Source organism: Protopterus annectens, chromosome 1.part2, assembly GCF_019279795.1.
Source record: "Protopterus annectens isolate FY-2018-M chromosome 1.part2, PAN1.0, whole genome shotgun sequence".
Classification (NCBI taxonomy): Eukaryota; Metazoa; Chordata; order Ceratodontiformes; family Protopteridae; genus Protopterus; species Protopterus annectens.
Window position 1 is genome coordinate 1125440771 of NC_056727.1, and position 13100 is coordinate 1125453870.

The 13100-nt window shown below is 41.4% G+C and overlaps 1 protein-coding gene across 1 annotated transcript in view; it reads left to right on the top strand.

The window, feature by feature from the left end:
* Nucleotides 1-315: 315 nt before the first annotated feature.
* The window catches only part of HIVEP3 (HIVEP zinc finger 3), a 434905-nt gene continuing 422120 nt past the window's right edge, over nucleotides 316-13100 (top strand). The window contains exon 1 of the mRNA XM_044060009.1: nucleotides 316-5935. Coding sequence (XP_043915944.1) covers nucleotides 857-5935 — 5079 coding nt within the window. The 5' untranslated portion in view covers nucleotides 316-856. The remainder of the gene's footprint in view (nucleotides 5936-13100) is intronic.

Below are 13100 nucleotides of genomic sequence, written 5' to 3' on the forward strand. Positions count from 1 at the left end.
TACGGTTACATTCTGTTTTGCTTTTGATTTGTAAAACTTGCTACCTCAGTTCCAGTTCTCTTTCTTGTGAATCATTTCACCCAAGCAGAACCTGCAGATGGTGGGTTGTGATCCGTGTACTACCCCAGCAAACAAATATAAAATAAATAAACTAAAACTATATATAAAAGAATGATGTGATTGTTGGAGAGGTTCATCATTATGAAGGTTGATCTATTTAGCACAATTTTAGTTTTCTTAACTTTTAAAATAACAAGTATGACACACTTTCTAAATTCTTATTCTTTTTTCTTTTTTGCAGAAATGTGTGAGTTCAGTTCCTGGGACCCATTAAATTTGAGAAGGCACAAAGCGAAGGTTAAGAGGATACTTGCATTTCAGTGTTACAAAGTGAACATAATATCACATCTGAATGGCTGTACATTCCCCAGTTTTTTTATTATTTCAACAGCTGCATGTTGTGTGGCAGTTACCTCCTAAAATGCTGAAGATCTGCCAGCATTAGCAAAAATAAAATGGCGTTGCCCAAACCTTACATAAACATTACGAGAATAATGAAAGACTTGAAGACTCTGCAAGAGTTTATTGCAGATCGCTGACAGTTTTATTCCACTTCCCTATGAATTCCCATTGTGAATGTCACTGATGTTCCATCTTCATGTTTTAAAACTAAATCGGACAAAGGTTACTTATTTCTTGTACAATGTTGATTAGGCAATGATCAGTCTGTGACTCAAGGTACAGCTTTACAGATAGAAGCATAATATAAGGATTTTTTAGAGACAATCCTTTCTTTTAAATAAATGAAGGCTGTCAAGGTCTTACACAGTTAGCATCCAGAGTCTTCTTGAGGGTCATGGAGCCTGATCCAAGACCGAGGAATACAGGAAAGCCTCATGAGAATCCTAGGAAAAAGGCTACAAGAGGGGATACCACATTTACAACATCTTCTTCTTCAGTTTATCAGCCCAGATCAAGTATAACCCATGGGAGTCTAAGTCAAATTGCATCTCAGCCTCACAGTTCTGGATCTGTAGAGTTGTCTGTTTGTCATACTCAAGAGCCGTATAGTAAAGGGAAGCAACAAAAAGGTGCCTCTTCCCATTCATTTGATCATCCACAGCAGCAACCTCTGTCTCCAGCATTTATGCCTCCTGGAAGTCAAGATTGTGGTCATGAAGGAAAATCATGGCAACCTGCAGAATCATTAAGGCCAGGTCCTTCTAGATCCTTCACTTCACCTGGACTACATGCACATGGTCAGCTTGTGCCCTTTCATTCCTCTCTTGCCTCTTCAGAGGATGTCCCTACTATTCCATTATATTATGGCCACCACACAGCTCAGGTTGCAACAAAACCTGTAGAAGATGTGCACAAAAAGGAAAAGAAACCTCAAAAACCTGGCAAATATATTTGTAAGTACTGCAGTCGCCCATGTGCTAAGCCAAGTGTGCTTGAGAAGCATATCCGGTCTCACACTGGTGAGAGGCCATATCCGTGCATCCCATGTGGATTTTCTTTTAAAACTAAGAGTAATCTTTACAAGCACAGAAAGTCACATGCTCACAGAATTAAAGCTGGCCTATCCATGGGATCTGGGGGAGAAATGTGTAGCACTGCTTTGGAAGTGGATAGAATTGGTGCTGAGGAACTTGAAGAGCCTACTGAAGGAGAAAGCACTGACTCAGACGATGAAGTAGTACCATGTGCTTCAGAGGATCTTCCTTCTAGGCAAAAGTATACCCCATTGTACAGTAGCTCAGTAAGCATGGAAAGCCAAGGATCTTTCCAGTCTACTGATTCTCAGTCATTTGAAGACAATACACGGTTTCTGGGACCATCATTAGAACATCCAGCAGCTATCAAATCAGAAGATACTCACACCATTAAACAGAAGCTTGCACTTCAGCTTAGCAAAAGGAAAAAGGCAATTGATGAACAGGCACATAGTTTTCTCAGTCCAGGGAGCAAAGGAAGTACAGAATCCGGGTATTTTTCTCGGTCAGAAAGTGCAGAACAGCCAATAAGTTCACCAGCTTCAAATGCAAAGTCTTATGCTGAAATTATTTTAGGAAAATGTGGCAGAATTGGACAGAAGACCACTATAGTGGCAAATGTATCCCAAGGGCTTTCAGAATCAATTACAGAGGAAAAATCTAGTGCACTAACTTTTCCTCTGCCCAAAACACAAGTAATTGAGCACATTACCAAGCTAATTACAATAAATGAAGCTGTTGTTGATACAAGTGAAATAGACAGTGTCAAACCTAGGAGAAGTTCCTTGTCAAGACGCAGCAGTATTGAATCCCCAAAGCCTGTTTCAATTAGGGAGCAATTTCAGTTTGATATAAAGCCTTCTGGGTGTCAGCCAGGCATTGCCTATGATCAGACAAAACCCTCAGCATACCAAGGAGAAAGAGCTACCCTTGAAAAGACATCACCTGCACATCTTGCTCAGAGTGTCACAGAGACTGCACCCCTACTGAGAAGTCATTCAATGCCTTCTGCTTCGAGTACCATGAGCAGTTCATCAACATTTAGAGTTAGTCATTCATTTGATGATCGATTTATGGAGTCTGAAGAAATCTTTGGTCGTGGACAAGGGTATTCTTCTCACCCTCGAATGCTGAAACGCCAGCCAGCCATTGAGCTGCCTGTGGGAATGGAATACAGCTCTGAAGCAACTAGTTCATTTAGTATTGACACTGCAGCTGCATCCAGTTTTGAACAGGATTCCACTGAAAGTGAAACAGCCAAGAGGTCAAAAAGAGGATTAAAAGTGAAAAGCTTGATGTATGAATGTAATATTTGTAGTGCGAGGTACAAGAAACGAGATAATTATGAAGCCCATAAAAAATACTACTGTTCAGAACTTCAGGCTTCAAAATATCACTCCACAAGCGCTCACACCCAAGCAGACACTGTACAGGGTTTCCGCCATTTTGATATACAGCCACATGTTATGCATTATAAATTAGGTCCAGGATTAGAACCTACACCAATGAGAAAACGAAGGAAGGAGAAAAGCCTTGGTGATGATGATGAGCCACTGTCCACTGACTCACCTGCAGCAGCTTCATCAAGTGCATTTCATATCAGAACAGCCAGCAGACCAGATAGTACCCCTTCATTTGAAACAACTGTGACCAAACCCCAAGAGATAATTAGGTTATCAGCAGAGAAAAGTGAGCCTATGCATGTTCCTGACACAGATGTGGCTGCAAGAATCCCATCAGTCATAGAAAGTTCTTTTACGCAGGGTGGTGTCAACGAAAGTGCAGAGAGAAGAGCAACTGGGAAAGAGATTTCTGTGATTCAGCACACAAGCTCTTTTGAAAGGTCTGAATCAGTTGAGCAAATGAGTGCCTCTGATGGGGAAGAAAAATCTCCAGGTCATCAGTCATTACAACCTGCACCTCAACATTTTCAGCCATCTCATGCCTTGCAGCCAAGGCTAGTACGTCAGCCCAATATTCAAGTTCCAGAGATTCTTGTCACAGAAGAGCCTGACAGGCCTGAACAAGATCCAGAACCACCTGTCAAAGAGCAGGAAAAAAGTGAAGAATTTCAGTGGCCACAGCGAAGTCAGACACTTTCCCAGCTGCCAGCAGAGAAACTTCCACCAAAAAAGAAAAGGCTAAGACTTGCAGAAATGGCCCAGTCCTCTGGTGAGTCTAGCTTTGAATCTGCTTCCCTTACTAGAAGTCCAAGTCAGGAAAGCAGTACGTCACATATTTCCAGCCACTCTACATCATTTGAACGGGAAGAGCATGGCAAATCTGACACTACAGAATTCATTATGAAGTCTGTGAGCTCACACATGTTGACTGTGCCAAGTCATCCTTCTCTTAAGGAAATGAGGCGTTCAGCTTCAGAGCAAGCTCCCAGTGCATCCCATGCAGCAGAAATGTCTGAGACCCGCAGCAAGTCCTTTGATTATGGGAGTTTGTCCACTTCTTCATCTGCAGTCCATTCATCCCTTTCCACTTTGAAGGAAAGAAGAAAGTGCTTTCTAGTGAGACAAGCTTCCCTTTCCAAATATTCTGAAGCTGATCCAGAACCAGAACCAAAAATTAGGCAAGAGACAGAAGAGCAGCGAGTGTCATCTCCAGGCAAATGCGTTACTCAAAGTAAAAGTTCCTCCTATTCTTCTCCACCTTCATCTCATTTGGAGCAACAAGATGACACAGACCAGCAGACCAGTGCTTCACAAATAGGCTACAAACAGTCAGTCAGTGAAACATTGCAGACTTTTAAGCATCACGTACCACAGACATTACCACATGATAAACAGTTAATGACTTCAGAGTTTCCTTTGCTTTCAATTCAACAACAGCAGCAGAGAACAGAGCTTGCTGTTGAGCTGTTTCCAACCCAAAGTAGTTCTAATATTTTTTCAGCACATCTTTCTCTGCCTCATGCTGCACAGACTTTGCCACCAACTCATCAACTTCCCCTTCCACCAGCCCTTCTTCAACCAGTACAGAGTCACATTACTCAGCAGGCATGGCGTCATCAGACAGATGTATCTTTTCATCAGCACCCATCATTTCTGCACATGCAGTTCCCTAGTTGTGCACCATTTCCTACTGCAACATTCCTACCACTACAACCACAATTGGCTGTCCAACTATCAACTGAAGAAGGAGTACTTTTCAAAGATAAGTTGGCATCATGTTCCCCTCCATCAGTGGAGAGCTACGCCATTTCTACTTGTTCAGATTTCCTTACAAGCAGCAGGCTGCAGTCATTGTCCATGAGCCATACTAGCTCTGCTTCAGTACCGTTGTCCATTTCTCCCAGGAATTCTCAGCCCTTGGTTTCATTTGTTGTTCCAGTCAGGATCCAGACTCACATGCCATCTTATGGAAGTGCAATGTATACAAGTCTGTCCCAGATACTGATGAGCCAGCCACATGGTGGACCTTCAACTGTTGTCATCTGTAAAGTTGAAGACAACAGGCCAAAAGGAACTCTGGTGTGTACTGCAGCCGTCCGTGACCTAGATCTGGCTCACATGATAACACAGAGTCACAGAGGGTTCTTTCCAAATCCATATCTGACAGTACCATCACCAGTACAAGAAAGAAAAGGATTTATGTCATTCACTTCACCTCTAGAGAGTAACATAGGAGTGGTTGACTGTCCGTCCATTGTTGGAGGAAGTAAACGCATGCTTTCTCCTGCTGGTAGTTTGGAACTTACAATGGAAAGCCAGCAACAGAAGAGAGTTAAGGAAGAAGATGCATCCAAGCCAGAGGAAGAGGTTGAGTTGCTGCAGTTTGCAAGTGCAGAACATTTAGGTTCAGAAGAAAAAGCGCAGACAAAACCTTACTTGTTGAAGCAGTCCACAGTAGATTTAAATCCCACATCTGTCACAACCTCAGATGAACAAAGTCCACCAAAGGAAGCTGTGCCTCCTTCACAGTCCTTGCTACAAAGTGTAGAAGCTTTACAGTCAGAATCATTAGATGAGTACAAATTGAAACCTGGAAAGCCATTCAGGAGAAAAACCTCTATGGAGATAAAGAAAGAGGACTCCAAGGATGCAGATGAGCAACCTGTACACATTCTGTCAAGCTCTGTGGTAGAGTCTCCCATTTCTTGGTCTTTGCCAACATCTAAAGAAAGTATTGATAAGAAAACGGTATTGCCAGTTCCTAGCCTCCACACAACCACTAATGTAAGTTGGTGCTATTTAAATTACATCAAGCCAAATCATACCCAGCAGGTGGACCACAGATCATCGGTTTATGCTGGATGGTGTGTCAGCTTATACAACCCTCATCTTCCAGGTGTTTCTACTAAGGTTGCTCTAGCACTTCTAAGGTCTAAGCAAAAGTTGACAAGGGAAACCTATACAATGGCTTCAGCTTCCCGACCCCAAACAGGAAAACTTGTGCCATCAAATTCCAGGAATCCAAAAATGACAGAGGTAACCTTTTCTTCATAGCTGCTTTTGCTTATTATATATACAAATTAGTCCCGCAAAATAATCATATTAATTTAACACTGCAAGGCTGCAAGAGACTCAGTGGCAACTATTTTTGTCTATGCTTATTACACTATGATTTGTTTTAGTCTTCTGAGTTTGAAAATTTCCAATTTATTCTACTGTGGAAAGGTCATTGTAATATTTTATGTAGTTGGTGATTTCTCAAGATATACCCTTATAGTCCCTGTAAGAATGTTGCACATATTTGCACTATAACCATTTTATTAGTTTACTACATACTTACATTTATTTATTATAGGAATGTTATGTTGTACTAAGAGAACAACTTTTCTTCGGTGGCCCAAAAGGTGCTTAATGAACAGAAGAAAGGCCCTAGCAGTGTTGGGTAGATTTCAGTGAATCAGGCACTGGTCAGGGCTCCAAAGAACTATGGTATGAGTTAGTGCAGGTCTTCACAGGACTGGATAGAAGATCATATGTTGGGAAAAGCCATGATGTTATAGTTTGCTGATATAATGACCTCTCATTGAAGATTTGCAGTTTTTATAACTGCTTTACATGCAACTGTACTTTGTTTTGCCGTTAGCCACTGCTGTTTTACACAGCTCATAGTGTTTCGTCTTGTGTTGGACTATAGCAGCCATATCATTTTCATTTATTTTTCTGTCAGTGGGGTGGTATTCTTGGCAGGTAAGTTATCCTGATCCTTTAATTTCCATAGCCCACCAAAGTGTGCAACCTTGAATGAGAAGAAAATGTATGCACCACTAAGCTGAAACGCTGTATTGTAATAATCTCCACAATAACAGCGTGTTAGGTTTATGCACGTATTTCTTGAAACAAATTATAAATTCCAAGATCTTTCAGAAATTTAGTGAAACAGCAAGTCTATTTAGCAATTAAGTCAGCACTTTATACAGTTCTCATCAGCTGTGCTAACTTACTTTCAGTCTTAAGTTGTAGTCTTGGTTAGGAGTTCCCTTAGAAACTTCAGGATTGATGCCAAGTTAGCAAATGCTTTCAAACTGTAAACTGAAGCCCTTTTTCATTAGTCCAAGTCTCATTAAAACCACAAAACATTTTTATTTCACAGTTTAAAACAATGCTTACTTCCACAGGGCTCTCATCAGCTATGCTGACGCTCTCTCAGTTCACAATAATAAGTTCTGAATAATAGTTTTCTTTAAAAGCTTTAAAACTAAAATGTTGGCCTGATGCAGGATGGATGAAAATATCTTCATTATTGCTAGCATAAGAGATAATAAGGGATGCCCCTATTATCGGAATACTACAACTGGAACTACTTTACCATTTAACAGTAAAGGAACTATGACAAATGAGCTTAGGTGTAACCAAGACTATAACTTAAGAGTGAAAGTAAGTTAGCACAGCTGATGAGAACTCTATGAAGTAAATGCTGTCTTAATTGCTAAATAGACTTGCTGTTTCACTATATTTCTGAAAGATCTTGGAATTTATAATTTGTTTCAAGAAATACGTACATACACCTAACACGCTGTTATTTGTGGAGATTATTACAATACAGCGTTTCAGCTTGGTGTTGCATAAATTTTCTTCTCATTTTTTGTTCTTGTTTGATGCACCTTTAGTACTAATTAAGTTTTTTTAATTAAGTAAAGTGTGTAACCTTATACTTTATTTAAACTAAACCTCAGTTTATTCCTACCTGACATTCTGATAACCATTTTAGTTCATACTGGATACTGGATACCTAGCTGAAAACCACCTGTCTAGAGTTGATGACATCAGTTAGCAGGTTGACTTTAATCTGCAGGTTTAGTGTAATTTTTAACACAAATATACTGTGCTGGACCTGTCCTAGCATTTAACCCTATTGTATTCAATTAGCAACTAATATCCTCTGCAACTTACTGGATAACAAGCTCTCCATGCACATCACCAGTCTGGAGTCAGAATTCTTACAATTTAGTTTTCCCACTAGCCACCTTTGAAGAGCTGTGTCAAAGACCTTAATTAAATCCAGATACAGTGAGATGAATTGGTTCCCCTTGTCTATCATGGTGGTGACCCAGCCATAGAGATAGTTCAGAACAGATGTGATGTAAATCCATGATCTCTGCATATACTTGATGATATTCATTTAGGATGACCACCAGCTTACTCTGCAGAATCCTTTCCAGAACATGTTATGCATTGAATATATAGAGGTAAGCATGGAAAATACATTATTTTTCAACATTTCTTACAGTCTCTCTGTATGTGGAGACCACTGGTGCCTTCTTTCAATCATGTGACACCACTTGGAGGCTATCCATGTTATTGCCAGAGGGTCACCTAACATATCTTTTAAACCCTTTAGTGCTTAGTGATTGATATTGTACTTTTGAAGTATATTAATTTTGTCAGCTACTTCTCATACTACTTTTTCTTCCCTTCTTTTATAATCTATTCTCACGTCAGTACTGGTAGCATGAATTTGCATTCATTTTTGTTCACTTTCTTTCCTCTTTGCTTACCAACCAGTGAGCTATCAGAGTTTTTTGTTCATAAGCCCTGCTGTTCTCCCACACATAACTAAGGGGTAAACATGAAGTGGAGTGGTCCAAGGCCTTTTGCAATCAATTATTTATTTGGCTTTTGTTGTACCCCAGTAACATCTTTGTAAGTAGATTTGTCTATCTCATTTATGGTCTCAGCTGAGGATGTAGAGGTTTTCCATGTTATCTCTTTCTCTGTCTCAGGTGCACACACACACACACACACACACACACACACACACACACACACACACACACACACACACACACACACACACACACACACCTCCATTGTGAGAGAAGTGAGCAGAAGGTGTCTCATATCTATTATTTGTACCTCTAGCCAATGACATCCATGCATCTGCTTTGACCCAAAGGTTGGACTTAAAAACTTGTTCCATCTTGTGGTTGTATGCCATTTGTCTTGTCACCTCTGGCCAGTAATCAAGGAGCCTCAGTCCACACCACTGAAACCTGTGAGTGATGGCCATTAGGAGCAAAAATGGCTTTATACAGTATTTTCAAATGTAGGTCAATCCACCATCCACAATTTCCATTAAGAGCATAAAGGGAGCACATTCCAGACCTGGGGGCTGGACTCTCTCTCTCTCTCTCCGATATCTGATTTTCATACAGACACACCCACATACACCTGGGAAAGGCTTGCACAGATTTACAAGCTGTACCCCCTCTGCCCAGACTATAAGGTAATTAAACTGCCACCAGTCAGCTACTCTAAGACCCTTACAAAGGTACTCAGTTATACTGAGTAACATTAATACAGTTACAAATGACAGATTTTGACCAATGCAGCAAGGCTTTCAGGAGCGGCCACAGTGTGACTAAAATAAGCATAACTACTCTTAAGATGTTAAAAGTATTCTCTGAAAGGTAAAATATTTAATAAATAATAAAATAAAAAATATGAGAATACTGAATATCTAGTTACAATAAACACCAGCATTTCAATCACAGGGGATATAAAAATTAACACAGTTGGATAGATTCACACAGATGGAGAAAAACAATATTAAACTAATCTCACTATATATTTTTGACTGACTAAAAGATTACTGTTCCCTGGTTAAGTTACTTACTACGGCAAGGCAAGATGATGAGAGTTGAGTTGCTTACTATAGCAAGGCAAGCTGAGGTGTGACGCTGGGTGAGATATCTGCGAGACATCTTTCCTGTCCAGTTCCAAAAAACAAAGTGCTGCTATGAGAGTTCCATCATAGGTCTCACTAATATCTAAAGAATCATTTCAGTGCTGGTTATAGAATTACATCGCATCTGATCACCTGACTCTGGTGCAATACACACCCAGAACTTTGCTAAGATCTGTTGCAGCATCTGAAAGATATAAAACAATTTCAAAAATGTCCACCCTTTCAGGGTAACAATTAGTTCATGCCTAAGGACAATACAGTAAAATTCCTAGTCCTGTTTTTCCCATTTTTTATTTCTGGCTTCAGTCAGACCTGCAAGATAAAATCTTTATAGCCTAAACCAACCAATTTAATTTTCATCCTATTTTGCAAAATTAGCTGGACTGACATTAACCTCTTCCCTTCCGAATTCTCTGTTAAAACGTATACAGTTAATAAGTTATAATAATGCTGTCTGACATTTATGTATATCTCTTTTCTGTCCAGCAAGATCCACTGTCGATGCATTTTTAACACAAGCATCTGTACAAATCAGTGTGATAGTCAAATGACCAAAAATTCTTTACAAAACTCCAGCTAGCTGTGCTGGCATATGTAACACTTGCACTGCCCTACTCTCCCTGGCACAGATGGCACTACCTCATATCATCACATCTCTCCCTTCTTTGAAGACTCAAGCTAGTTTTTCAAGTGAGCCTGGAAAAATTTGATTGAGAAAAATCAGCCTGTCTGGGAACACATTAACCTATACCTTGTCTTGAAAGCACAACTGCATTGACCCCACTATGGTGCTGCACTGTCTTGTTGAATGCCTGCAACCCTAGGCTCCACCATAATGGTTTTGCTGGCTGGAACTATATAGCTATTTTAAGGTATTGTGATATGTAACCACAAAGAATTTCCTTCCATACAGACTATGGCTAGATATTCTTTTTCTACAGCTGCATAACATTCTTCCCTTGGTTGGAGTCTCCAGCTGAGATATACAACTGGGTGCTATCCTCCCTTTGAGGAAATCTGGCTGATTACAGCCTCCAACCATTTGTTTGAAGCATCTACTTGCACAACAAATTATTTGCTGTAATCTGGCTAACACAGGGGGTTCTTCCCAAAACCCTTTTAAGCTTTTGGAATGCCTGCAGCTTATTGTGTCTGACAGGAATGAGCACCATAACCTGCTGTCCCATAGCATACTCTCGGGCTCTAGCATTCCTGTCATACCAGATCTTCTTCTGCTTTTGGGCTCCTGCCAGGTTCTCCTGGGCCAAGCCCATGAGCTCCCTAAGCCTTGTCCTGAGGTTTAAGCATATGCCACAGCAGACTGCTTGTGGGATTCACACTTAGCCTCCCACTTATCATGAATCAAATCTGAAGCCCCCCACACCCTGTGCCCATACAGCATCTCAAAGGGTGAAAAGCCTGTGGACTCCTGTTTTACTTTTCTGTATGCAAACAGCAGATGGTGCAAATATTTTTCCATCTCTCTCTTAACTTGTCTGCAAATGACTATATCATGGCCTTTAGTGTAGAGTTTAACCTCTCCACAAGACCGTTAATCTGAGGTGGTAGGGGATGGTCTTTAGGTGCTTCACCCCACAGCGCTTCCACAGACAAGCCAGCAGGTCTGACATGAAATTGGTACCTCTGTCAGTCAGTATTTCTCTCAGGAAACCTACCCTTGTTGAATCTCTCTAACAAAGCATTTGCACCTTCTCTGCCCACCTCAGGGTATCTAGTAGCATAATCTACTGCCATTAGGATATACTTTTTCCTTGTTGAATTTGGGGTACTCAGGGGCCCTACAATATCCATTGCTACCCTCTGAAATGGCTCTTCAATCACAGGCAAAGGCATCAAAGGAGCTTTGACATTGCTTCCTGCCTTACCTACCTTTTTGCACTGCTCACAGTTCCTGCAGTACCCTGTTGTATCCCTTACAATCCCAGACCAGTAAACATTCTGCATAATATGTTTCTTGGTATGCTTTATGCCCATATGTCCTGCAAAAGGAATGTCATGGGCTATGGCTAGAGGTGCCAGACAGTAGCCTCCAGGCACTACAAATGGCTGTATTGGCTCACCCTATAGCCCTCTAGCAGGAGTCCACTCTCTACACAGTAACCCTTTGTTCCAGTATACAGACTCCCCTTTTCCTTGAGAATCGGGTGCCTCCTTAGTTACCTCCCTCAAATCTCATAAGGTAAGATCCGAAAGATAAGCCTTTCTCAACTTTGCGTTTGTGACCCTTCCCAGCTCCCTTTCCACAGGAAGCCCGGTGTCTTCTGACAGAGGTGCCTCACTGTTAGCCTAGGTACAAACACTCACTTCTGTCCTTGCTGTCACCCTCTCCATGGGACATCAGTACCTACCAGCAGCTGTGGCTCACTTTCAGGCTCACTGCCCCAGGGTAGTTCCCTCCATGAAATAGCCACATCACCAGCCCCAGTTTCAGGTGTCGTGTCTGTCTGGGTCTCCCCAGGCTACTAGACCCTCATGCTTGTCAACAAGCCTGACTGCATGTAACTCCATGCACATAAGGTACTGTATTATCAAAATCATTCCCTATCATGACATCAGCAGGGATATCTTCAAACACATCTACCTGCTTGCTTCTTTTTCCACCCTTCCAGTTAAGGTGAACCCTGACCAAAGGTGTTTGTAATGGGGTCCCTCCTAAAGCTCAGAGTGGAGTGCACTGCCCAAGCAAGTACTGCTCCTTCTTAATGGCTGTAGGGTTCACAATGGATATGTCAGAGGTTGTGTCTCTCTTAGCAGTGGGCTGTCTTCCACCCACTAAGATGGGATAGAAACTCCAGTGATAGTTTGGTACCCCTGTTGTCTCCAGACAAACTTACCAATGGCAAGCTGTTATTCCCATTTTCTGGCTCCTTCACCTTTTGTTCCACACCTTGCTTCAGTGGATATTTGCATGCTACATGGCCCCTCTGGTTACATTTAAAACATCTAACCTTTAATCCTGGCCCTGTACCTGAACTATTGGCTTCCCCTGTTACTGGTGGTCTCAGTTGGGGTGGTTTAGGCTGCCCACCATGGGCTCCCTTATATCCAAGAGTAGCACTGGGTGTTCCCTTCTTGTGCAGTGGTGCCCTCCTTGCTAAGTAGAGATCCCCTTTTTTCCTCAGCTTATCTGCACAGTTACTCCCAGTCTGCCAACCAGATTCTCTTATCCTTAGGCAAAATGCATAGGGCTTGTTCCCTCACCAAAAGGTCTGCCAGCCTTTCAAAAGTGGTGACCTTACACCCACTTATGAAAATAAGTGCTTCACTCAGCAATATAATCACTTACACTTTCATCTGCCTTGTGTCTGTGCTCACAAAACTTTTTTCTGTAACCTTCAGGTGTTAACTTAAATTTATCATGGTTTAAACAATCAGTATCAGACATTTTAGAAAGCATTTACAGCTTTACCATGGAGTGAGGGGGTCAGGAACCAT